The sequence below is a fragment of the Miscanthus floridulus genome, chromosome 5 (genome assembly GCF_019320115.1).
Source record: "Miscanthus floridulus cultivar M001 chromosome 5, ASM1932011v1, whole genome shotgun sequence".
NCBI classification, from domain to species: domain Eukaryota; kingdom Viridiplantae; phylum Streptophyta; class Magnoliopsida; order Poales; family Poaceae; genus Miscanthus; species Miscanthus floridulus.
In genome coordinates this window covers 14,090,286-14,114,970 of record NC_089584.1, presented here as the reverse complement: position 1 = coordinate 14,114,970, position 24,685 = coordinate 14,090,286, and the positions used below count along the sequence as shown (strand labels likewise).

General features: G+C 51.2%; 1 protein-coding gene across 1 annotated transcript; it reads left to right on the top strand.

Moving 5' to 3' along the window:
* The first annotated feature begins 511 nt into the window (after positions 1–511).
* Positions 512–23,953, top strand: LOC136451572 (wall-associated receptor kinase 3-like). The gene is made up of 4 exons (XM_066452268.1): positions 512–1,264; positions 15,864–15,908; positions 22,121–22,325; positions 22,504–23,953. The coding sequence occupies exons 1-4, from the start codon at positions 512–514 to the stop codon at positions 23,874–23,876; spliced, it is 2,376 nt and encodes a 791-aa protein (XP_066308365.1). The 3' UTR covers positions 23,877–23,953.
* Positions 23,954–24,685: the final 732 nt, after the last annotated feature.

Here is a 24,685-nt window from a genome sequence, read left to right as displayed (position 1 = left end):
GCGGGAAACAGCATGGGGTCCACACGGTGTGGGGCGCACCAAAACAGGTGGGTGCATGCTAATGTCTCCGAATTCTTATAAAGAATATAAAAGGCAGCAAGCTAATCAAATCAGGCATGCACGTGGTTGGTTGAGTTGTGCTGTTTGCACTTGCAGTAGCCACGAAGTATCCTGTGGTGTGCTACTCCCGCTCGCTCTTTGTCACGTCCTTCACATTTATGCTCTATTCTCCTGTCAAGGGCACCTAACTGCAGATTAGTCGAGATGCGCCGACCGCCCAGTCGGACACTCGACTTGTTTAGCCAAAGTGCGCATCGCGTGGTTGGTGAGATCTGTCATCCTAACACGCGGAGTATCGCATCTATATATGCCCTCCCTCCCTGTGCTCGCATCGCATCTACAGTACACTACTAACTGTAGCACAGCTAGATTGCATCGCTAGCCAGCAAGACCAGCTTGTCAGCTAGATTGCATCGCCGCTAGCTAGGCGCGCGCGCACGCATAGTCCATGATGTCGCCAGCAACCTCGGCGGTTGTTCTAGCACCAGCAGTGGCAGTGGCACTGATGGCATTGGCGCTGCAGCTCTCGGCTGCAGTCGCTGCGGCGGCGCCACCCATAGGGCTGGCCGGCTGCGACACAACCTGCGGCAACGTGAGGGTGCCGTACCCCTTCGGCATCAGCCCTGGCTGCCACTGGCCCGGGCTCTACCTCAACTGCGACAGGAACCACGACCCCCCACGGCTCCTGATCGGCGACGGCACTCTCCGCGTCACCAACATCTCCCTCAAGGATACAACCGTGCGCGTGATGCGCACCGGCCCCATCATAAATGTAACCGGCGACTCCATCTCCGAGGGCTGGACGAACGCCTCGTTCGGCCGCGGCTTCACGGAGTACGGCTACCTGCTGTCGTCTGGAAACGAGCTGGTCGTCCTGGGGTGCAACGTTGTCGCGATGCTCCTCGCGGACGGCGTTGGGGTAAAAGCCCCGGGGAGCATCGGCGGCTGCGCCAGTTTATGCAGCAAGGTATACGGCAGTGGCGACATAAATAGCATCGACGTGTACGGGCCAATAGCGGGGCAGCAATGCACCGGCACCTCGGGTTGCTGCCAGTCCAGCGTCCCTGATGCCAACCCACCCAGTAGAGTGCAGGCCAAGCGGCTCTACTCTGGAAGCGACACCGTGGACGAGATGCAGGCGCCAGTGAACGTGTTTGTCGCGGAGACGGGGTGGATCCAGCAGCTGGCCAGCCTCAGGTGGAGCGTCACGCAAAGAATCGACGACGTCCAGGAGGTTCCTTTTCTCCTCATGTGGAGCGTCACGCAGGGCGTGCGGCCACGCCCGCAAAGAATCGACGACGCCTTTATGCGGTGCGATGACGACGTCCGCGGCAAGCTGTGCAAGAGCGAACACAGTTATTGCTGGACCGGCTACCAAGCTCCAGGCTATACGTGCGAATGCGAGCATGGTTACGACGGCAACCCTTACCTCGCCGGCCCCGGTGGGTGCCAAGGTTAGTTGGTCCAGGCCTACTCAAGTTAGTTTATTACTCCTAGTTTAGTTGTTGTACGTGCGCATGAATTACTACATAGCAAGAGTGAATTCCTCTCATCATATATTAATTAGTTATTTGTGACAAACGGAAGTATATAGTACTTGGTTGATACGAATAGTGAGTATATATTATTGAAGAAAAAAATATACAACTAGTTTCATATGGAGTTTGCTATTTATCTTTTGGTGGATTTTTTTTTAGTTATAAATCTGTTAGTTTTTTATACGTTTGATTGTGTTTTAGTATTTGTGCTACAACTGTCTACTCAGTCGAGTATTTGTGCTACAACTGTCTACTCAGTCGAATTTATAAAAAATATGATAGATTTGAAAATAAAAATCCGTCGACGGATAACCAGGCACTCCCGTTTCATATTTCGGAAAGCTATAAAAACATATGCAGGCTTCTGTAGTGTTCTGTACTTGGCTATAAATTAGGTATCGTATGAGAAAACAATTAACTGTAGTAGCACAATGGCAGCAGCTCACTGCCTCGCTCGTCGCTAGATTGCAAGCCATCGCTAGCTAGGCCGAGCCAACATCGCATAACTAATCAACCGGCACCAACAGTTCAGATTAGCCACAAAGACATGATCTTGTACAAATATACCAAAACCCTAGCATCATCCAAAGCAAATAGTACGGGGATTGGGGGTCGATTTCACCTTGGGGTGGTTGACGGAGGAAACACGAAGTCGCATAACTAATCAACCCAGCGGCGGAACCATGGAGGGAGGGGAGGAGGGCGGATCTGCACCGCCACCCGCTGCTGCTGCTACTCCGCATCGCCGGGAGGGGCCGAGCCGCCCTGCGCCATCGCCGGGAAAAAGAAGGTGAGGGAGGGGAGGGGCCGGATCCAGCGGCCACCGGTGGGGAAGAAGAAGGGGAGGGAGGGGAGGGGCCGGATCCGGCGGCCACCGGCGGGGAAGAAGAAGGGGAGGGAGGGGAGGGGCCGGATCCGGCGGCCACCGGTGGGGAAGAAGAAGGGGAGGGAGGGGGGAAGAAGAAGGGGAGGGAGGGGAGGGGCCGGATTCGGCGCGGCGGGAGGAGGTGAGGGAGGGAGGGGCCGCCCGCCGACAGGGAAGAAGAAGGGGAGGGAGGGGAGGGGCTGGATCCGGCGCGACGGGAGGAGGGGAGGGAGGGAGGGGCGGTGACGGAGGAGGGGATCTCACCGGGGCTGGGGCTGGTGCTGGAGGAGGGGGGCGGGTGCGGGGGACTGGGGCTGGGAGGGGCGTGCGGGATGAGGGGGGCTGGGAGGGGAGGGGCGGGATTTTTATTGCGGGTGGGTTTTTTTCTATATTTTTTTTACGTTGCCGAGTGTTTATTTTAAGACACTCGGCGAACCTCCCTTTGCCGAGTGTTTTTTCATGACACTCGGTAGACCCTCTATTTGCCGAGTGTTTTTTGTTTGACACTCGGCAAACTCTCCTCTTTGTCGAGTGTTTTTTTTTTCCGAGTGTTTTTAGGATAGCACTCGACAAAAAATTTATTTGCCGAGTGCCCGAGAAAATGCACTCGACAAATATAAAAACACTCGGTAAATTTGAGGTTTTCGGTAGTGAGCTCAGTGCCTCGCTCGTCGCTAGATTGCAAACCATCGCTAGCTAGGCCGAGCTGCTCCCTAGGGGTACAAGCCAAATGGCTCCACAATACCTGTGGTGGACCTGCAGCTCGCTCGTCGCGGAGGAGGAAATTTAAATTGTTTGCCATCCTTAAGAGGTCCAGTTGTCAATTTTAGTTTAATAATTACACATTTGCCACAAGAGTGCATCATTTTTTTTTTCGCTTTTGGCGACTTGGCACGCCCGCTCACCCTTGCAGCGTGCACAAGGCATGTGAAATGACCGTATTGCCCTGTCTCCATATCCTCTCGCACGGGCCCACCTGTAAGGTCCATCCCAAACCTCTAGCCGGCCCCTTCTCTCCCTCTCGGCCTTTCCTCCTTCCATCCATGGCAGCTGCTCCGGCAGTGGACAGTGGAGAACCAGGGGGCGACGGAGGTGGCAGCGGCTCCGGCGGTGCTCGGATCAGGCGCAAGTCAAGGTGCGGGCGCAGAAGAGGGGGCATGGTCGAGATCCCGACGACGACGGCCTCGGCTCCCGCGGCTGCCGCAATCATCGGCTGCACCAGCTGCACGCGGCATTGGAAGCGGGGGCAAGAGCACCCAGCGCCGCCGACGCTACTGGCGAGGGTGATGACTCGACGCGGCGGAAGGGCAGGTGTCCGGGTCTGGGCCCGGCGTCCGTGACCGTGACACCTCCGATGCCTCAAAGTTTTGCCATTTCGGCAAGTGACGACTCAACGCGTTGGAAGCGCAGGTGTGCGGGTCCGGCCCCGGCGTCCATGACCGTGACACCTCCGATGAGTCAAACCTTTGCCATTTCGGCAGCGCCGCCGCAGGGAATGGGAATGACGCCATGTGAGACATCGTTTGATGGAGCCTGGGGCGACAACGAGATCTCCATGCCGCCCAGGATCTGCTGCCTGGCCCAAGCTCTACAGCTCTGCAGCCTGGACGACGCCCCGCGGAGCACGAACCTGGTCGACGAGCTCCACGCGCATGGCGAGCTCCCGCTGTGCTTCCTTCGCCGCTGCCTGCGCGTGTGCCCGCTCGGCCGCCCCAAGATCCGGCGGTGCCCAGTACTGCCCAGGCTGTGCCTCTTGCAGTGACGCGATGCCAGCGAGCGCTCTACGCGGGCGGTGCGCTGGGCCGGCCCCGCGAGCCCCGGCCACATGCGCGCCTGCCCCGCCGCGCCCGTGCCGCCGCCGCCGCCGCCGTGCTGTGCCGGTCATGCGCACGCCCACCCTGCCACGCCCCTGCTCCTGCCGCCGCGCTGGGCCGGCCCCGCAAGCCCCAGCTACGCGCGCGCGCCCTGTGCCAGGCCGGCTTCTTGGTCACCATGGAAAGAAGGTGGGAGCGGGAGGTAGACGATGACAGGCGGGGTCCGTGGAAGTGAGGCAACGAGAGGGAGGAGATGGGCTAAAAGAGATCAAGCAAGGGCACAAGGGTCATTTCCCACGGCCTGTACACGCAAGCGAGATGAGTTGGCTTGCCACATCGCCCATAGTGTAAATATATAGCATCGACGGCTGTCCGTGTGGTAAATACATAATTGCCAAACTAAAGAGGGCAACTGGAGGAGTGCCTCTGGCAGCAACAGGGATAAAAACGGTATGAATATTTTCCGACCGTATTCGAAACCGAATTCGTTTAGAGGGGCTGAGATCTGTCCGTATCCGAGTCCGGATATCCAACATCCGATACCGTATCCGTATCCGAATATCCAAATCACATATTTATGATGTCGATATCCAATCGTATCCTATCCGACATAGTTGACACTATCCGTATTCGAATCCGAATCCGGACAAAAATATGAAAACAAATGTAATATCGGTGATATCCGTCCGTATCCGATACGTTTTCATATTTTTGTAGTACTAGGTACGTTTACTGTCAAAATTATACAACGAGAGTCATATTTCACAGCACTAAAAATTAATCGAGTTATAGGAGAAACCAATTCACATTCCCTGTGTGGGGGTATTAACCCCTATACCCTTACGGCTAGGATTGGACCGGCCCGGACCAGGGGGTCCGGTTCACTAGAAGACGACGTGCGGCCTAGCCGATCTGCTCGAAGTCCCGCGCAAGGAATCAAAGCAGACTTGGAGATCAATCAAGATCCTGGTCGGTTAGAATAGGAATCCTTATCCGGCCACCTATGGCAATTGTAACTGGTTAGTATTAGTTTCCAGATCTGTAACCCTGCCTCCCAGACTATATAAGGAGGGCAGGGGACCCCTCTAAAAAAGCATCTCATTTACATACAGCAATACAATCAGACGCAGGACGTAGGTATTACGCCTTCACGGCGGCCGAACCTGGATAAAACCCCGTGTCTGTCTTGCGTCACCATCTCGTTTGTAGCTTGCGCACCTGTCTGCCGATAATCTACTACCTTGGGCATACCCCTAGGTAGACTGCCGACCATATTTCGTCGACAGTGGCGCGACAGGTAGGGGGTGTGCGTACTGCTCCCCAGACGAACAAGATGGTCATCATCCCCGGTTCCATGGCTACACCGAACGACCTCACGTTCACCATCGGCCAGATCACCTGGACCACTGGCTCCGACAACATCATCGCCATGACCACGGAGGAGGCGCAGATCTAATCTACGTCGACCACTGCTTCACCAGCACCAGCTACGGCTCCGACCACGTTGGATCTGACTCCGGCCACACCAGCATCGTCTTCAGCCACGCCGATAATCTGTCGTTCGCTTCCTCGCTACAAAGGGAGGCAGATCGACAACACCGACCTGCTCGACTCCATCGATCAGGTCGGCGCCAAGCTTGCTAAAACCCTAGCTCTGGTAGATTCGATTCAAAATCAACCTATCGAGCAGGTAACCACTACCCACAACAGATCTACCCGACCAGCTCGGGCCAGTCGTCCTACACGACTCGGTATGGATCTCGTGGTCACGTCTACTCCTGAAGGGCGCTCCATTCGTCGCCGACCAGCCCCCGCAACGGGTCTCTGGCTCTCCGAGTGCAAAGCCTTGATGGAGAATTACCAGGCTTAGCCCTACGGCCTGCGAAACACTGCTTCCAACTACGCGTACAATATACAACACAGCTCGGATCTGTGTTTTATACATCGACCTCGGCTAAAGCCACGCAACTTCGTCAACATGGTTCGGATTGAGGAGTATCAAGAAGGATTGGTCCACACAGTTCAAGAGGGCGGCTCAAGCTCCCCGTCCGGCATCGCATCTAATGGCTCCATCCACACTGAGCTCCAGCATCGTGATAATGAAGAAGTTGAATACGATCTAGATATCCCATACCACTCCCCGGGGTTCCCACGATTCCCATCCTTCCCACCAAGGCGAGGAGACTTGATCAATGTCGTCAGTAATGACGAACCACCGGTAGTTGGCGAAACAGAACAAGAAAGACTAGCACGCGAAGCACGCAATATTGACTGGTTTAATCGCAGACAAGCCGAAGCCGAGGCAGAAGAGGATGCACGACGCATAAGGTTCCAGCCATGCGATCTCAACAATGCCTTTGATAGGGTAGGGGAAAAGCAGGTCTTCAGGACTCCAAGCGCCAACGTAGCTGTTGCTATGGTGACAATGCAATGACTACCCAATACCCCAGAAATCTAGGCAATTCATGATGATGTACAAGCCTACCTGACGGCTGCTATAGCCCAGACCGCAGAGATTGCAAACCAAGCCCGGGCTTCATCCCTCTCAGTCGAATCAAGCCACAGTCGCCAGTACTCAAGTCGCCCATAGTCACCCAACCAACGTGGCTCGCGCAACAACGACCCACCAGACAACTGTCAAGGCGGAAACGGTGGTCATGATGGTGATCGGGATGACAACCGCCGTAACAACTGGGACGATAATCGATGAGACAACCGTGACAATCGCTGTGATAACCATGGTCGCAGGGTCAACCAGGGTGGCAATCAGGATCGCCGTGATGGCAATAACGATCTCCGCCATTCCCTCGGAGAACGCGATCTGCGCGATCGCATTAACCAAAGAGCCAACGATCGTGCATCCTATGAAAGCTATCGCCGTATGGAATGTGATACTACCCACGGCCCTTCGGGTTTGAAGCAGTTTACTCCTCACCTTCACCAAGTTGTGTGGCCAAAAAACTTCAAGCTCGAAAAACTCTAAAAGTACGACGGCAAGGAGAACCCCGAGTTATGGGTCATGCTCTACGAAACCACGTGTAGATCAGCCATGGCTGACGAGCACGTCATGTCTAATTACTTCCCAGTCACCGTCGGCTATGCAGGCCACCAATGGCTGGTCAGCTTGCCAGCGAACTACTTTGATTCTTGGCAAGAGCCCAAGCAAGCATTCATCGACAACTTCATTGCTACTTGCGAACAATCCGGCAACAAATATGATCTACAGTGGATTTGAGATCGCAAAGATGAGCCACTGTGCGAGTACGTCCGACGCTTCTCGGAGATGCGCATCAAGGTCCCATCAATCTCCGACAATGAGGCAATCAAAGCTTTCATCACTGGTCTCCGCTTCCACGATGCCCTAAGGGACAATCTCCTCCGCAAAAGACCTGAATTGGTCACAGCGCTCCTAGCTACGGCTAAAAAATATGCGGACGCCGATGATGCTAAAAAGATAATCATCGAAGAAGCAGCAAGGGTTCCACGCTCCGACCACCCCCACACCGCGACGACTACCACGATAACCGTGGTCGGAACGACAATTTTGATCGCTGCAACCAGCGCAACGATTCCCGCGACCACCACGTCCAGCGTAATCAGCGACGTAATCGCCGTGGCGATTACAGGGGCAAGCGTGCTCGAGAAGATGACGGTGAAGTCAACATCGTTAAAAAAGGCGACGGACGTCGCAACTATGAAGAAGACTACGCCAAAGCATTGAAAGGACCCTACCAGCTCCATCCCAAGTCAAACCATACCATGGAGAATTGCCGTGTTCTCAAATCCTTCTACACGCGCCAACAGGCTTCGGATAAATCCGACAAGCCTAACGATGCAGGGAAGCAGCGTAACAAGGACAACGATGATGAAGACGTAGATCCCCGTCACAAGTACGTCAAGCCAACCGACTGCGTCCACACCATCATTAGGGGCAGAGTGTCCATCGAGACCAAACGAGAGCGCAAGCTGCTCGCCCACGCTTGCTTGAACGTGGCCAATGCCGACAACCTCATCGTCGATCCGCGGCTCCCTCCTTGGTCTCACCGCGAGATCTCCTTCAGTAGAAAGGACCAATGGGCTGCAATACCTGAGCCAGGGCGTTTTCCTCTTGTTCTTGATCCTTGTATCAACAAGGTTCAGTTCGATAGAGTGCTGATTGACAGCGGTAGTTCCATCGATATACTGTTCAAGAATAGTTTGCCAGCCCTGAAGATAACCCAGGCTGATCTCAAGCCATATGAGGCACAGTTCTAGGGTGTTCTCCCCGGATAGAGCTCCACACCTCTTGGACAGATCGCGCTACCTATGCAATTTGGTACCCAGACCACTTCCGCACCGACTACGTCAACTTCGTGGTCGGCGACTTCGAAGGCACCTACCATGCTATCCTTGGCCGACTAGCGCTCACCAAGTTCATGGCCATACCTCACTACAGGTATTTGGTGCTCAAGATGCCTACTGAGAAGGGGGTTCTAACTCTCAGGGGCAACGTATACGCAGCTTACACCTACGAGGATGATAGCTTCAAAATAGCAGAGGCTCACGCCTCTCTATTCGCATGGCTGAGACCACGCTCGACACCAAGCAGACCCCAGCCGACCACCTGGAGATCCCAGAGCTCGAGGCCCCACGCAAGAACATCAAGTCCAAAGAGCACAAAGAGATCCAACTAGTCGATAGTGATCCCAGCAAAATGGCCCTTATCGGGGCCAACCTGGATCCTAAATAGGAAGACGTGCTCGTCAGGTTCTTGAGGAGCAACGTGAGTGTGTTCACATGGAAACCCACTGACATGCCCGGTGTACCTCGAAACTTGATCGAGCACTCCTTAAATGTCGATGGCAAGGCCAAACCCATCAAGCAGAAGCTACGACGGTTCGCTCACGACAAAAAGGAGGCTATTAGGGTATAAGTTACATGGCTTTTAGCAGTCGGATTTATCAAAGAAGTGTATCATCCAGGTTGGTTAGCCAACCCGGTTCTTGTACGCAAAAAGAATAAGGAATGGAGAATATGCATTGATTACACTGATCTCAACAAACACTGCCCTAAAGATCTCTTTGGCTTACCTCGCATAGACGAGGTCATAGATTCAACTGCCGGTTGCGAGCTGCTTTCCTTTCTCGATTGCTACTCTGGTTATCACCAGATCGCTCTCAAAAAGGACGACCAGATCAAGATATCCTTCATCAGGCCCTTCGGTGCCTACTGCTACACGACCATGTTGTTCAGGCTCAAGAACGCTGGGGCTACCTACCAACGCGCCATACAGGCCTGCCTCAAAGACGAGATAAAAGATGACCTCATCAAGGCTTATGTTGACGATGTAGTTGTTAAAACCAAGGAAGCATACACCCTTGTCGACAACCTAGAACGTACCTTTGCAGCCCTTAACACATTCCAATGGAAATTAAACCCAAAGAAGTGCATCTTTGTTGTTCCATCTGGTATACTGCTCGGCAACGTCGTCAGTCACGATGGCATACGCCCTAACCCAGAGAAAGTAAAAGCTGTCTTGGACATGAAGCCGCCCAAAAAGGTGAAGGTTGTTCAGAAGCTTACCGGATGCATGGCTGCCCTCAGTCGTTTCATATCAAGATTAGGCGAAAAAGGACTACCGTTTTTCCAGCTGCTCAAAGCATCTGAGAAGTTTGAGTGGTCAGAGGAAGTAGACGTTGCCCTTACACAGCTAAAACAATTCCTTACATCACCTCCGGTCCTCACTGCTCCTAGAGAAGACGAAACCCTCCTGCTTTACATTACGGCAACTAATCGAGTGGTCTCCACTGCCATGGTGGTCGAGCGCGACGAGCCCGACCACGTCTACAAGGTACAACGACCAATTTATTTCGTCAGTGAGGTGCTCAGTGAATCCAAGACCAGGTACCCACAGATTCAGAAACTGATCTACGCCATACTAATTACATCCCGAAAGTTGAAACACTACTTCGATGGATATCGTGTGATGGTCATGACCAAGTACCCTCTGGGAGATATCATTCACAACAAGGGTGCAAACGGGCGCATCGTCAAATGGGCAATGGAGCTATGCCCTTTCTCCTTGGAATTTGCAAGCCATACTACAATCAAGTCTCAGGCACTTGTCGATTTCATCGTCGAGTGGACAGACTTAAGCACACCTGCCTCTTAGGGGCCCGCTGAGTATTGGAAGATGTACTTCGACGGCTCTCTCAACATCAACGGTGCAGGAGCAGGAGTCCTTTTCGTATCACCATCCAAGGAGCAGCTCCGATATGTCCTCAGGATTTATTTCTCGGCGTCTAATAACGCCGCCGAGTACAAAGCATGCCTACATGGTCTGTGCATTGTGGTCGAGCTTAGTGTCAAGCGTCTCTATGTCTATGGAGACTCGGCTCTGGTCATCAACCAACTCAACAAGGACTAGGATACGACCAGCAAAAAGATGGACACATACTGCAAAGCGATCAGAAAGCTGGAAGGCAAGTTCTATAGCATCGAGTACACATATGTGGTCTGGGACAAAAATCAAGCAGTAGATGCGCTGTCAAAGTTAGGATCATCCCGAGCCAAAGTCCCACATGGCATATTTGTTCAAGACCTGCTCACGCCCTCCATCAAAGAAGAAGATCCCGCGGTCGACAAGCCTCTAGACCAGCCATTGGTGGCTACGGTTCCGGCGTCAAACACCACCAAACCACCTCCGACCACTAAGAAGCCCGACTAGAGAGTACCTTTCATCAAGTACCTGACAGATGGTAGTGGTTACACCGATCGGACAGAAAATGAACGCCTAATGCGTCGCAGTAAGCAGTATCTGCTCGTCGATGGCAAATTATGGCGCAAGAACGCGAAGGAGGAAATCTTGATGAAGTGTATACCCCAGGAGGATGGTGAACATCTCCTAGACAAAATCCACTCTAGCTCCTGTGGCAACCACGTGGCCTCAAGAATGCTGGTCGGTAAGGCTTTCTGAGTAGGGTTCTATTAGCCATCAGCCGTAGCCGATGCAGAGAAGCTAGTTCGCCATTGTGAAGGTTGTCAGTTTTTCACCAAGAGAATCCACGTACCAGCACACGAGATTCAGACTATACCAGCCTCTAGCCCTTTGCATGCTAGGGACTGGATATGATCGGGCCTTTCAAACCGGCCCCTAGAAAATTTACATGCGTCTTTGTGCTAATCGACAAATTCTCCAAGTGGATAGAGTACATGCCCCTAGTCAAGGCATCTTCAGAAAAGGCTGTCGCATTCCTTAACCAGGTCATCCACCGCTTTGGCATACCCAACAGCATAATCACTGATCTGGGTACTCAGTTCACCGGAAACACTTTTTGGGACTTCTACGATGAAAGGAGCATAGTAGTAAAATACGTCTCGGTGGCACACCCTAGAGCTAATGGACAGGTCGAGTGGGCAAATGGTATGATCCTGGACGCACTTAAGAAGAGGATGTACAGAGAGAATGACAAAGCTCCTGGAAGATGGCTCAAAGAGTTATCAGCCGTGGTCTGGGGTCTCAAAACCCAGCCCAGTCGCAATACCGGCGTATCACCATACTTTATGGTTTATGGCGCTGAGGCAGTGCTCCCAGCAGATATAGCCTTCAGATCAGCACGAGTAGAGAACTTTGACGAAGACAAGGCCAATGAAGTGCAGGAGCTAGAAGTGAATAGTGCAGAAGAGAAGCGGCTCAATTCTTGCGTACGTACAGCCAAATACCTTGTTGTTTTGTGCAGGTACTACAACAAGAACGTCAAGGAGCATTCTTCGTGGTCAGGGACCTAGTCCTGAAGTGGAAGACAAATCAGGCTGGTGTCCACAAACTCACAACCCTATGGGAAGGACCCTTCATGATCAAGGAGGTTACACACCCTATATCTTACAGGTTAGCTCGCCTAGACGGCACAGACGTACCCAATTCCTAGCACATCGACCAGCTTAGGCGTTTCTATGCTTAGCTACTAAGATATGTACCCCTCTTATACTTTTGATTTATTTCAATAAAGCTATTACGATTTCTTCGACCACTCCAATGTGTCACTTCGAAGTCTATTGTTATTCTAACTCTACCAGTTAAAACCGACCACCATTCCTTCTCGGGTTCTCGAAGCAGGCCCTATCTCTGGTTCCTCCCAATGCATGCATGGGTTCCGCTCTCTACCTACGGGTGATCGGCAGGTGCTCTCTGGTTTGACTTGTGTGTTTCTACGTGTGCACAAGCTACGCACCTCACACTCTGACTGCAAGACAAACCAGGGCCATACAAACCTTTCAGGATGACGTGTCGACTAAACTGGTACAACTAAACAGAACGCCAACATGTTCTAACTTAGTTACATCAACATGATATCCGAGCTTAAACACATTTTCTACAAAACAAACAAGCTTATGTTGATATACAAGTACGTTATTATAAGCTTGCTTGAAAAGGTCCAAGCTTACAATAACCCAACTACATCTTCTTCTACAGCTATAGCCTACACTATTGGCTGGTCGGGGCACGCGGCGCCTGCTGCTCGCTGGGCCTGACATCGTGCTCAGGTCTTGGGGACTCTGGCATTGATCGAGCTGAAGAAGATGGCCCCACCGATGCCTGGCTGGTCGAGACCGCAGGCTTCGCCGGTTGGCTTGAAGATAACGGCGCTCCCAGCTGACTTGTTGACGGTGTTCCTTGTACGGGTGGTGTCGCACCTCCACACAGGTTAATATCGCCAATTATTTTCGCTGACAAGTCCAGCTGGGTCATCCGTAGCTCCTCGACCTTGTCTGGATCTACATCCTTCGGGTATCCAGCCTCTAGGCGCTTGAGATCGATTAGGGGGTAGTGAGCACGTACCATGCTTAGCACATGTGCACCTACATACTCGCCCGCCTCCTTCATGAACCCCTAGAACCATCCCCATACCCTTTGGCATCTTTCGATCAATCCCAGCTGCGGCGTCCTTGGCACATCTTCTGCTAGCGCCGGATCAATGAGGTTAAGGACCAGCAAAATGCCCTTTGCCACCTCCTGGCACCGGCATTTCCAGGTGTCACAGTCCTTGGTGGTCTCTTGACATTGCATCTTCCAGCCGTCATGGTCTTTCATCATGGCCTCCAGATGCTTCTTTGCATTGATTTTTATAACTGCAAACCGCACACGCTATTAAAATGTTAGACCACGCCAAACTACGGTAGGCAACAAAAATGAGAAAAGGCGATTGGACAACTTACCTTTCAGCTCCTCTATCATCTTGGTCGTGTGGTTCCGGAGCTGCGACTGGTCTTGTGCCAGTTTTCTGTTGTCCTCATTCAGGCGATCACACTCCCCGACCTCATGACTGTTCTCCTCTCGGAGACGGATCACTTTAGCTTCTAAGCCTGCACTACAGCTGTTACTACCAACAACGCAACAGCACTTGCCAGTAGTCGGTATGATAAAATGGCTACTTACTTATTCTTTCCCACTCTTTCTTACTGAGCTGGATGACCAGGTTCCGGTTCTAGGAATCTTGCACCGTCTTTTCATGATCGGCGGCTTCAAGTCACTAGCACAAGCGGTCCACCTCCACCGTCAGCTCCTTATTGTTTGCAACGATTCCCTCGATCTGGTCGAAGCATTTCTTGCGGTACCTTGCGGTCTTCATTAAGTCCTGTGTGCAGATAGCTAAGTAAGACAACTACGACTAGACCGCAAGACCAGGGGGTGAAGCGAAGCTTACCTGCACTTCCATAACAAGCCGTTTCGCCGCCCGTTCAACTTTCTTGGTTTCTTCGACCTCTGGGATTTCCTCATGGATAACCCATTGGTCGTTCCGCCAACGTGACACATAAACATGTTGTCGCTTGTCTTGTGGATGGCCCAAGACCTCCTCCACCTCGTCCTCTTTGGGCTCTTCTTCGGGTCCTGGTGCTGGCCCGGCGTCAGCAGCATCTATGATCACCACAACCTTCCCATGAGCTGCAGTGTCGGTAAATGTGGTATGTGCTCTCACCTCCGGCCGCTGCTCCTCGGTCTACTCTGTTACACTCGATGCTGAGGTGTTGCCCTCAGCAGGTTTAGTGCTCAGAGCACTCGTGCCCGGCTCGGCTGGTCCCTCGACCACCTACTCAGGGACTATTGTCTGACTGCTCACTTGCTGAGGCCTCGACGGATCTTCTACTATGGCTTCCTCGGTGGTCGGCTGCTGGGAAGTCTGCTCTGTACTTATTGGTGGCGCCACGCCACTTCCGGCTGGCTGGTCCAAACTTTCTGTGGATGCCAAGCTAGTACACCCGAGATAAGTTTAGAAAGCAATCATATTAAATGCAAATTGCTCACTTATATCAAGGGTACAAATACTTACATGTTGGAAGCACGAAATGATATGGAGAAGGCACGTCTCTTCGGCCGTACTTGCTCCACATGCTGTGTGGATGACTCCTGGTCTCCCTCTACATCTAGCACTGTCGCTGGGCCTTGGTGCTCGACCCCTCCGCCACTTGTCCTTCGTGTTGCAGTGGTCGGTGGCGTGCTCAGTTGAGTTGTCGCTCCTGTCGCCGGTCGCGTTCCTTGCCCAGGTACTCCCGAGGTCGACCTGGCTGCATCCTTCACCGCCGTCGGTGATGTGGGTCCCATAGGTGCGGAGGACCCACCTTGCTCCACCGACTCCAGTTGCTTCCTCTTTTTTCGAGGGACAAGTTGAAAGGTGTCTGCATCTTCTCCCTCCTCTGCGCCATCGTCCGACCAAGCAAAAATCGCTTGTCGATGCTTGATGGCCGGGTTCTCCTCTAGGTCCTCCTCGGGCTCATTGATATTCAGCGCTCCCCCGGTGAACAGGGTGGTTACTGATCTCTTCTTTGACTGTTTGGGGGCAGCCGACCGCTTACCAGCAGCTTTGGCCGCTGCCTCCTCTCTAGTTCCGACCTCCGCCCAGTCGATGTCCTCATCCTCGATCTCGACGCTGGTCTGGGTGGTGGGATCAGCTCCTTGTGGCCACTCTGCTCTAGGGGGTGGTGACACAAACAATGTCGCTCTATCCCGACCATTAACCTGGGTAACAAAAGGGAGTGAACACATTAAGTTTCCACTTACCCTACCACAATATAAGACTACGAGTACGCGGCAAGACGACTTACCTTTAGGGGAGGTCGAGCAAGCTTGAAAGCATGCTTGATGTCGCTCAATCTAGCATAATTTGGATCGGCTAAGTTAAATAGCTCGCCAATTCTATCTTTGACTTCGATTTTGTCAAGCGCCCTCTGCCTCATCCTCGTCGGGTCTGCGCTCCCTTGATACTCATAGCCAGGATGTACCCTCCTCTGGTAGGGCTAGACCTGTCGGCTGATGAAACTCCCGACTACGCTTGGACCATCCAGTTTTTTCCACGGGATCATTCCAAATATTCCTGTTATCCGTCCTAGATGCTCGGGCTTCTCCGACTAGCTCGTCTTCTTCTTTGGAATGTAGCCCACGTTGCACAGCGTGATCGTGTTCGGCTCTTCGCGGATGTAGAACCATTTTTTGTACCAGTCATCGAGCGACGTGTTCCATGGGCAGTGCAGGTACTAGGCTTTCATGCTGTCTCGGAGGTTGAGGTATACACCCCCAGCTATCTTCGAACCACTGCTTCCTTTCTTCCACAGACAGAAAAGATGGCGGAAAAAATCGAAATGGGGCTGGAAGCCGCCATACGTTTCGCACAGATGAATAAAAGTGGTGACAAGGAGGATCGAGTTGGGATGCAGATTGCAAATCCCAATCTCGTAGTAAAGATAGAGCCCCTAAAGAAACAGATGTATCAAAACTCCAAATCCCCGTTTAAAGAAATCCTCGAACACCACGATCTCACCTGGTTGTGGATCAGGGTACCTCTCGCCCTTCGGCGCACGCCATCCTGCGAGCTCCTTGTTGTAGAGTACCCCCATAGTGACGAGGTCTTCAATGGTCTGCTCGTTGCTTTTTGACTTCCACCATTCCTTCGCCATGACCCCTGTTTTCTTCTACGCATCACTTTTCACCATTTCCATTCGTTTTCTGCTTCTGACTCCGGCCTTGCTGGTGAATGGGGAGTGCTCTGATCTTCAACAGCAGTGGGGATTAGCAGAGGCGGCAGTCGAAGCGGCGGCGAATTGATTGGTGGTGATTTCGGATGTGTTAGGGTTGGTTGGCGAGAGGAAGACGAAAGCTGCGGTTGCGAATGGCAATGGGGTTTAGTAAATAGTAACTAACCTATCATATACTGTATTTAACCCAAGAGTTATGCCGTTTCGTCTGCCCAGGACTCTTGGGGGACATGCGCACGCGCCGCAGACGGTTGTTTTCATAGCCTCGAGATCTACGCCAATATATGCGCCTCTTCGTAGCTAGTGTGGGAGGGCCCACGCTGACGCACCTACTGACAGGTGCCACGCAACTGTTTGCTTGATAAGACAAAAAGGCAGTATGACGTCCTATACCCGTCTACTTTTTTGACCAGACGTGTCAGACCGGACTTGTCAGAACAAATAAATAAATACATACATAAAATAATAGTAAAAGTGGCATATGGTTTTTTGCCACACTTTTTGTGCTCGGGGACTGTCGCGGCTATCCTCGTGCTCGGGGACTGTCCCGACCACCATCGTGCTCGGGGACTGTTCTGACCACTCTCGTGCTCGGGACTGTCTCGACCGCCATCGTGCTCGGGGACTGTCCCGATTACCTTTGTGTTCGGGGACTATCTCGACTATGGTTATTCTTGGGGATTCGTCGTTTTTCCCATGTTGCGCTCGGGGACTGCCCCGACCACTCTCCGACCATTGCTCGGGGACCGCTCTCCTCGGCTACATGTGATTTGTACTCACATACAGTTGAGAGGTATTTATTTTTTCTCACTTAGACCTTGCTACAAGGCTGATACCTCGCCTTCCAGCAAGCTCGGGGACTACATCGGTACGATGCACCTGCCGGTGCAGCTCGTATCGTTTGTACGATGATTGGATTCTCAACTTAACTGGGAATTCTTTTTAGACCCTGGCATCACGTGCCTACGTCACCTACTACCAGGCTCGGGGACTAAGTGGGCACACTTCACCTTACGATGAATGTGTTTATTTTATCGACCCCTACGCTCTGACTGTTGGCCATAACTACTACTGTACAAGGGTTATTTACATTTCTTTTCAGAAATACAAGTGGACACACTTGATCAGGAAAGAAATCTTTTTCTTTTTTCTTTAGAACACCATGCATTCTTCGGACAACCGGAATCTTCGGCTATAATCATGGTCTACTGCTCTCTGTGCTGACCAGAATACTGGCACATTTGCTTGGTCAATGTTTCAACAGTTGGAGATGACATGAAGACAGACCGTATTAGCCGAAGAAGATCAAATGGCGTGTCGCAACACAATACATGGTGCTCGGGGACTAGCTGTGGGGGTATTAACCCCTATACCTTTACAGCTAGGATTGGGCCGGCCTGGACCAGGGGGTCTGGTCCACTAGAAGACGACGCGTGGCCTAGCCGATCTGCTCGGAGTCCCGCGCAAGGAATCAAGGCAGACTTGGAGATCAATCAAGATCCTGGTCGGTTAGAATAGGAATCCTTATCCGGCCACCTATGGTAATTGTAACTGGTTAGGATTAGTTTCCAGATCTGTAACCCTGCCTCCCAGACTATATAAGGTGGGTAGGGGACCCCTCTCAAAAATCATCTCATTTACATACAGCAATACAATCAGACGCAGGACGTACGTATTACGCCTTCACGGCGGCCGGACCTGGATAAAACCTCGTGTCTGTCTTGCGTCACCATCTCGTTTGTAGCTTGCGCACCTGTCTGCCGATAATCTACTACCTTGGACATACCCCTAGGTAGACTGCCGACCATATTTCGTCGACACCCTGCGGTGGCGAAGGAAGCTCTTGGGCTGTGTTTACAGTAGAGAGGTCTGGGCCATTCTACTGGCCAAACTTCATCTCCTGGATATTGTGCTCGTCAACGAGGAGGATGTCATGGAATGGTGGCTGCGCAATAGAAAGCTCGTTGTCAAACTGGCGAGAAAGGGGTTCGATTCGCTCTTCTTCCTAGTTGGCTAGAGACTGTGGAAGGAGAGGAACTCGCGCACTTTTGATGGAGTTTCTACTGACGCGGCTGGTCTAGCTTGCTCGATCTTGGACGAGGCCGAGGAGTGGTGTTTGGCAGGATAGAAGCACCTCCTGTCCTTGCTAACACTGATGTAGTCTTCATGAGTCATTCCCGTCGTAAGCATAGTAGTATGTAAATCAAATTCGCTTGCTGTCCGTGTGCCGTTGTGCTTTGGTAATCGATGGATTACTATGGCGTTTATTTGTAATTTCGAGTAAACTACCTTCTCCTGCTTAATAAAAACCGTGCCCGAGGCACGTTCGAGGAAAAAAAAAGAAGAACCCAATTAACGAAGACTAGTTTAAAAAGTGATGCCAAAAACATATTCATGGAACGATCGAGTAGCTCTAAATTCCTAGTCCTTCCATCCACAAGTAGCTATCTTTAAGATTGTTTTAAGTTCGAATATTTTTATCCTTGACCACCAATCTCAGAATCTTGGAGCAAAAGAATCTCTAGCACATCTTCTGAATCAATGGACGGAAGCCTCTGTGTAACCGCTTTAATTTTCTTTGTTTCTTTTTGTTTTCTCGAGACTTCTCGGCCTTGATCGGTTGATGTCCAAAACTTACAGAAACCAAAATTTTAGCAGCCATTTAGTTGACTACCAAAATTTGCTAACATCTCACAATTAACATGTCAAATTTATGATAAATATTCTTGTCAAATCTCTGGTACGGCAAATTTTTTTCGTAGGTAACCAAGCAGGCCTGTATCAACATCCTTTCACCCCGCGTCACCCCCTATGGGCGGACCTTGCGCCGCCGCCCAGCCACCCTTCCTCAGCCCTATTCCTTCCGCGCCGCCGCCAGAGCCGGCCACCGGAGGTGTGTTCGACGGCGAGGACGATGGCGGTGAGGCTATTTTTTCCCCAGGTGTTTGCTGGTGGCACTTTCCCTGGTGTTCGCTGCCGGCGTCCAGTGAATGGTGCTTGCGTCGTCAGGTCATCATCAGCTATTTCGGCGTGGCTCCGGCCGGTTCTGGCTGGCACCTGCCCGGATCTTTGTGTCCCTGTCAGGGTTGGCCTGATTTGGTTGGGGTTTGGGCCGGCTTTGCTCAGAGCCTCAGAGCCAGTGCCGTCCGCGCGGGAAGGCCGGATTCGGGGCTCACGAATCCGGATCCGCTTGAGGGTGGCGCCTGAGCATTGCGGACGGCGGGGCGATGGGTTTCTCTTGGTGCCGGTGCCGGTGTGCTGCGAGGTCGGCTACGACGTGCGGAGGTGATTCAAAATTCGACAGTGGTGGAGGCTCTTTCGGCTCTGGCGGGCGGATACACTATTTCCCCGGCCAGATCTGTGAGGGGCAGCACGGAGGCCGCGCGGGCGGTGTGCCGGCGCCTTGCTTGCGAGCTATAGGCGCGGCAGCGCAGCACCAAGCGAGGCGTGCGGGCGTTAGCCAGCAGCACGCGGTCGCGGATGGTGTGCACGATGGCCGGTGAGGCTTGGCACGTTGACGTGGATCTGGATGGTGTGGTGTGGCGTTGGAGGCAGGGGCGGATCCAGAACGGGGCTACGTCCCGGGCTGAGCTGCTGATTCACGTTCAAAATAGTCTGATCTTGCTTCCTAAGTCTCCTTTTGTCTAATTAAGATCATAGTTTTTAGGCTAAACACCACATATGTTAAAGGGGCTACATAGACTCGCCCCGGGCTGCAGCCCGGGCCCTGGATCCGCCCCTGGTTGGAGGCCAGATCTTCGTGTTGGTGGCTGGATCTTGTAAGAAGCCGGACAAGCATGGCGATGCTGCTTGCTCCTACAGGCGGTGCTATTTATCTGGCGGTGAGGCCGAGCAGCTGCCCGTCATCTTCATGGTCTCCATTAGGTGCTTCGTGTCCTGCTCTTGCACTCGGTCTGTCGTTGGGGGTGCTTCCAGCGGTTGGTGCGCAGCCTCGCTGTTGGCGTGACTGTGCCTCACTGTTTTCTACGGGGGTTGGTCGGTTGAGGTCAGGGCGAAAGCTCGGATGGGCATCGCTTCCTCCTTGGAGGCGTGCAACCCGCCCAATCCTGCCGGGCTTCCATAGATGAAAACCTAGTCTATTTGTGGGCTGGTGATGGCGGCATCGTTAGTGTTGTCACCTTCTTGAAGGCATCGTCTTGGAAATCTTGAACCGTGCTTAGTTCCTCGACCGGTGGTGGCACCTAATTACATCTTGTTGAGAAGTCGGAGCTACTGTGTTGAGGTGTCAACGAGCTTGGCAACGATGACTCATAGTTGTGATTAGTCGTGGACAGTGGATGGAACGAGGATCTTAGTGGTAGATTTTCTGGAAGTGCCTGGTAGCTGTTTGGTGCTTTGACAAGGCTTTTGTCTCGTGGTTGTTCTTTTGTTGTATGGTTTTTAGGCCCAATTTCCCTTATAAACTGTGTCAAATTCTCCTCTTTCAAAAGAAAAGACTTTGTGTATCCTTTGATTTATAATATTAGTATATAATCAGTAGGCCGCAACTCCTCATGTTATTCAAGATCTCTAAAACTTTGTTTCGCGATGAATCTACTAACATCATTTTTATGTTGCCAATTTTTGTTTGTTACTAGTCATATTATTGGAAGTTAAAAAGGTTTGACATAGAAGTTGCATTGGTTTGGAGTTATATATTTTTAGTTAATTGTTTGCGTAAGAGCTGTGGTGGGTAATTTATCTTCATCTATACGGACACCTTGCAAAATTGTTCTCTAACTAGAAGTGTACTATTATTTAGGCTTTGAGAGTGATCGTGTAGGATTTTTCCGTTATCCAAACACAAAGCTAGGATAATAAACAGATTTCCCTCCCCCATGCATGCAGATATCGACGAGTGCAAGCTCCCAAGGGATGAGATTGAATGCTTCGGCGACTGTATCAACACGATCGGCTCAATGGAATGCCGGTGCCCGCATGGAACTTTTGGCAATCCCGGCACAAGTGGTGGCTGTGTCAAGATTAAATCCACTAGAGGTCAGTACACCCCTGTACGTACGTCCTGTGGCGCACTAGCTTATTCTTGGACGCATATAATAAAGCTCAGATCAATCAAATGTTGCTGCAGTAAGACTAGTAATTGATTTCATAATATATTTGCAGCAGATGATGTGCTACAGTCGCCTACTGTGGCTCCGGTGCCGTTAGGGCTGCAACCCAACTGCAAGACCAGCTGTGGTGACGTGAGAGTTCCGTACCCCTTCGGCATCGGCCCTGGTTGCTCCTTGCCGGGTTTCAACCTGACCTGCAACACAAGCTATTACCCCCCGCGGCTGCTTCTCGACAGCAACGGCACCCTTGAGGTCGTCAACATCTACTTGGCCGACTCCACGGTGCACGTCATCCATCACGCCAGGATCTTTAGTAATCCCACCAACCTCAAAGACACAACAGTTTCCTATGACATCCCTCACATCGGCGAGCCATATACGCTGTCGGACACGAACGAGTTCATCTTCTCCGGGTGCAACGTGCAAGCCACCCTGTATGGCGAGTCCGACAGCATCATCAGCAGTTGCAACTCCACCTGCAGCTCCAGCCGCAACTACATCCGGTATAAACATGGATATGCTGGGCCACTGGTCCAAAGAAACGCCAACGGCGGATACTACTGCTCCGGCCGAGGTGATGGCTGCTGCCATGCGCCCATCGCTGCAGGCAGCAGCACGCCAAAGAGAATGGAGTTTAAACTTCTCGAGCTGCAAATCCTGCCATATGGCTTGAAGGCAGTCGCCTTAATCTCAGAGGACGGGTTGACTAATCAGTGGGGCATGATCTTAAACAGAACTGATCTGTCGATTTTCACGACCAATTACATGTCATTTCCCCTTGTTCTACGGTGGGCAGTTAAGCAAGGCTTCACAGCGCTGCCCGGCAACTCGTCGGGACAGTGCGCCGGGGACATAACTAGCAGCATTTGCAAGAGCAAGGATAGTTTTTGCCGGCAAGAGAACGAAGGCTTTACGTGTCATTGCAACACCGGATACCAGGGCAACCCTTACATCGCCGACGGATGCAAAGGTCACTACTCACTACTGATTTTACTGTGTACTCCTTAAGCACACATGCACACTCTCTTTCTATTTCACTATGTTTGTTTAAGGAATATGTTTCTCGATGTTTGCATTGCTCATTATATTGGGGGATTTCAATTATATTGTTACTTATTGTTCATTCTGGTCTCGGCTAATGGCTACAGATGTCGACGAGTGCAGCAGCAACACAACAAAGCGGTGCTTCGGCGTCTGCCACAATTTGCCTGGAACATTCAAGTGCCAGTGCCCGCTAGGAACATTTGGCAACCCGCACAAGGGCAACGGCTGCGTCAGTTTATCCACTATTTTGTCTACGTTCATTAAAAAGAATAAAATTGGTTTATCAGCTGCCAGTGGCCCGGTGCTCCTACTTTTGGTTCTGGGCATAATGTTAGTACCCCGTAAGATTGAAGAGCACAGGATGAAAGTATTGAAACAAAAGTATTTCAAGCAAAACCGTGGGCAATTGTTGCAACAGTTGATGTCGCAAAAGGCAGACATTGCAGAAAGGATGATCATACCAATGGAAGAGCTTGCAAAGGCGACAAACAACTTCGACAAAACTCGTGAACTTGGTGGTGGAGGGCATGGTACAGTTTACAAAGGGATCTTATCGGACCTACATGTCGTAGCCATCAAGAAGTCAAAGATTACAGTCCAGAAAGAAATAGACGAGTTCATAAATGAGGTAGCAATCCTCTCACAAGTCAATCACAAGAATATTGTCAAACTCTTTGGATGTTGCCTGGAGACTGAGGTGCCATTGTTGGTTTATGAGTTTATTTCCAATGGAACTCTGTGTCACCATCTCCATGTTGAAGGTCCAAGGTCACTATCATGGGGTAAGAGATTAAGGATTGCAACTGAAATAGCTTCTTCTCTTGCCTATATTCACACGGCAGTTTCGATCCCAATAATCCATAGAGACATCAAGTCCAGTAACATACTTCTTGATGATAAAATGACATCGAAGATATCAGACTTTGGAGCTTCAAGGTACATTCCTATTGACAAAACTGGGTTGACAACAAGAGTCCAGGGAACAATAGGTTACTTGGATCCTATGTACTTTCAGACCGGCCGACTCACGGAGAAAAGTGATGTCTATAGTTTTGGTGTAATTCTGGTGGAGCTACTCACTAGGAAGAAGCCATTTTCATATCTATCCACCGAAGGTGATGGCCTTGTTTCTCATTTTCTTGACCTACATGCCGAGGGAAATCTTGTCCAGATAATGGATCCGCATGTTACAGAGGAGGGAGGCGAAGAAGTCCAAGAAGTTGCTGCACTTGCAGCGTCCTGCATAAACTTCAGAGGTGAAGAACGACCAACAATGCGACAAGTGGAGCATACCCTAGTGGGGCTTTGGGGTTCCAAGAAGTACAAGAGAGAAGATACGGTAGCAGCGGAATTCGAGGATGATAGCATTGTGACTAATTGTCCAACATCAGCTAAAGGAGGACAAAGTTTTAAAGAATCAAGCAGAAGATATAGTTTGGAGCAGGAGATGATGATGTCGGCGAGGTACCCTCGGTAGCATTGCGTGCTCTGTCCCTCATGCATTAGCACAAAAGATTATTCAACATCTAGCAGTAATTGTTGGCGATGATGATAATGTGAACTGGGGTCCTCTGTTTCTTACCATTGCTTTTGTTTTGTTAGCATAATTCAATTGTACCCTATTTGCAAAAAGAAAATCAATTGTGCCCTTTCAGTAAAAAATTACATACCAACTCATAGTTGGTAGATTTTCTTTTGTCTTTGTTGTCGGACAGCGGGATATTTTCCGTGGAAAATGATGCGGAAAGTATGCATTGTTGGTCAAGGTTGCAGGATGTGTCGTTGGTGAGGTTTGTTAAATGAAATCTGGTTCTCCATGCTTTCCTTTCACCTGTTCATTCCTATGTCTTCCCTACTTTTTGGAAAGCTAACCAAACACACAGTGTGTACTATACTACACTCCTTTTTCCGAAAGCTAACCAAACGCAGCACGCTAATCCTTAAAATATATAAAGGTATCTTGCTAATTAGGCTAATATAATGGCCTAATGCCCAAATATATACAAGGCGCACAAGGTATCTTTCAATAAAGTGAAGAAAGAAGTCCGCATTACCCCCTCAACTCTTCGTATAGTCTAAAAATCAACCTCCAACTACGAAACCGTGTATTTGACCCCCCCCCCCCCCCCCCCCGAATTACACAAACCGGGTACGTGAACCCCCCACGCCCATTCCAGCTGGTTTTGATCCACACCGGCCTCCACGTCAGCTTTGGGCTAGATAAAAGGAGGAGGAACAGATCACTCTCCCCTTCCAGCCGCCAGTCCGAACCTAGCAGCTCATGAT

Coding starts and splice junctions, on each gene's coding strand:
- LOC136451572 (XM_066452268.1), top strand. CDS start 512: ATGTCGCCAGCAACCTCGGCGGTTGTTCTAGCACCAGCAGTGGCAGTG. Junction 1,265..15,863: donor TGGCCAGCCTCAGGTGGAGC/GTCACGCAAAGA, acceptor TTTCTTCCACAG/ACAGAAAAGATGGCGGAAAA. Junction 22,326..22,503: donor CATCGCCGACGGATGCAAAG/GTCACTACTCAC, acceptor TAATGGCTACAG/ATGTCGACGAGTGCAGCAGC.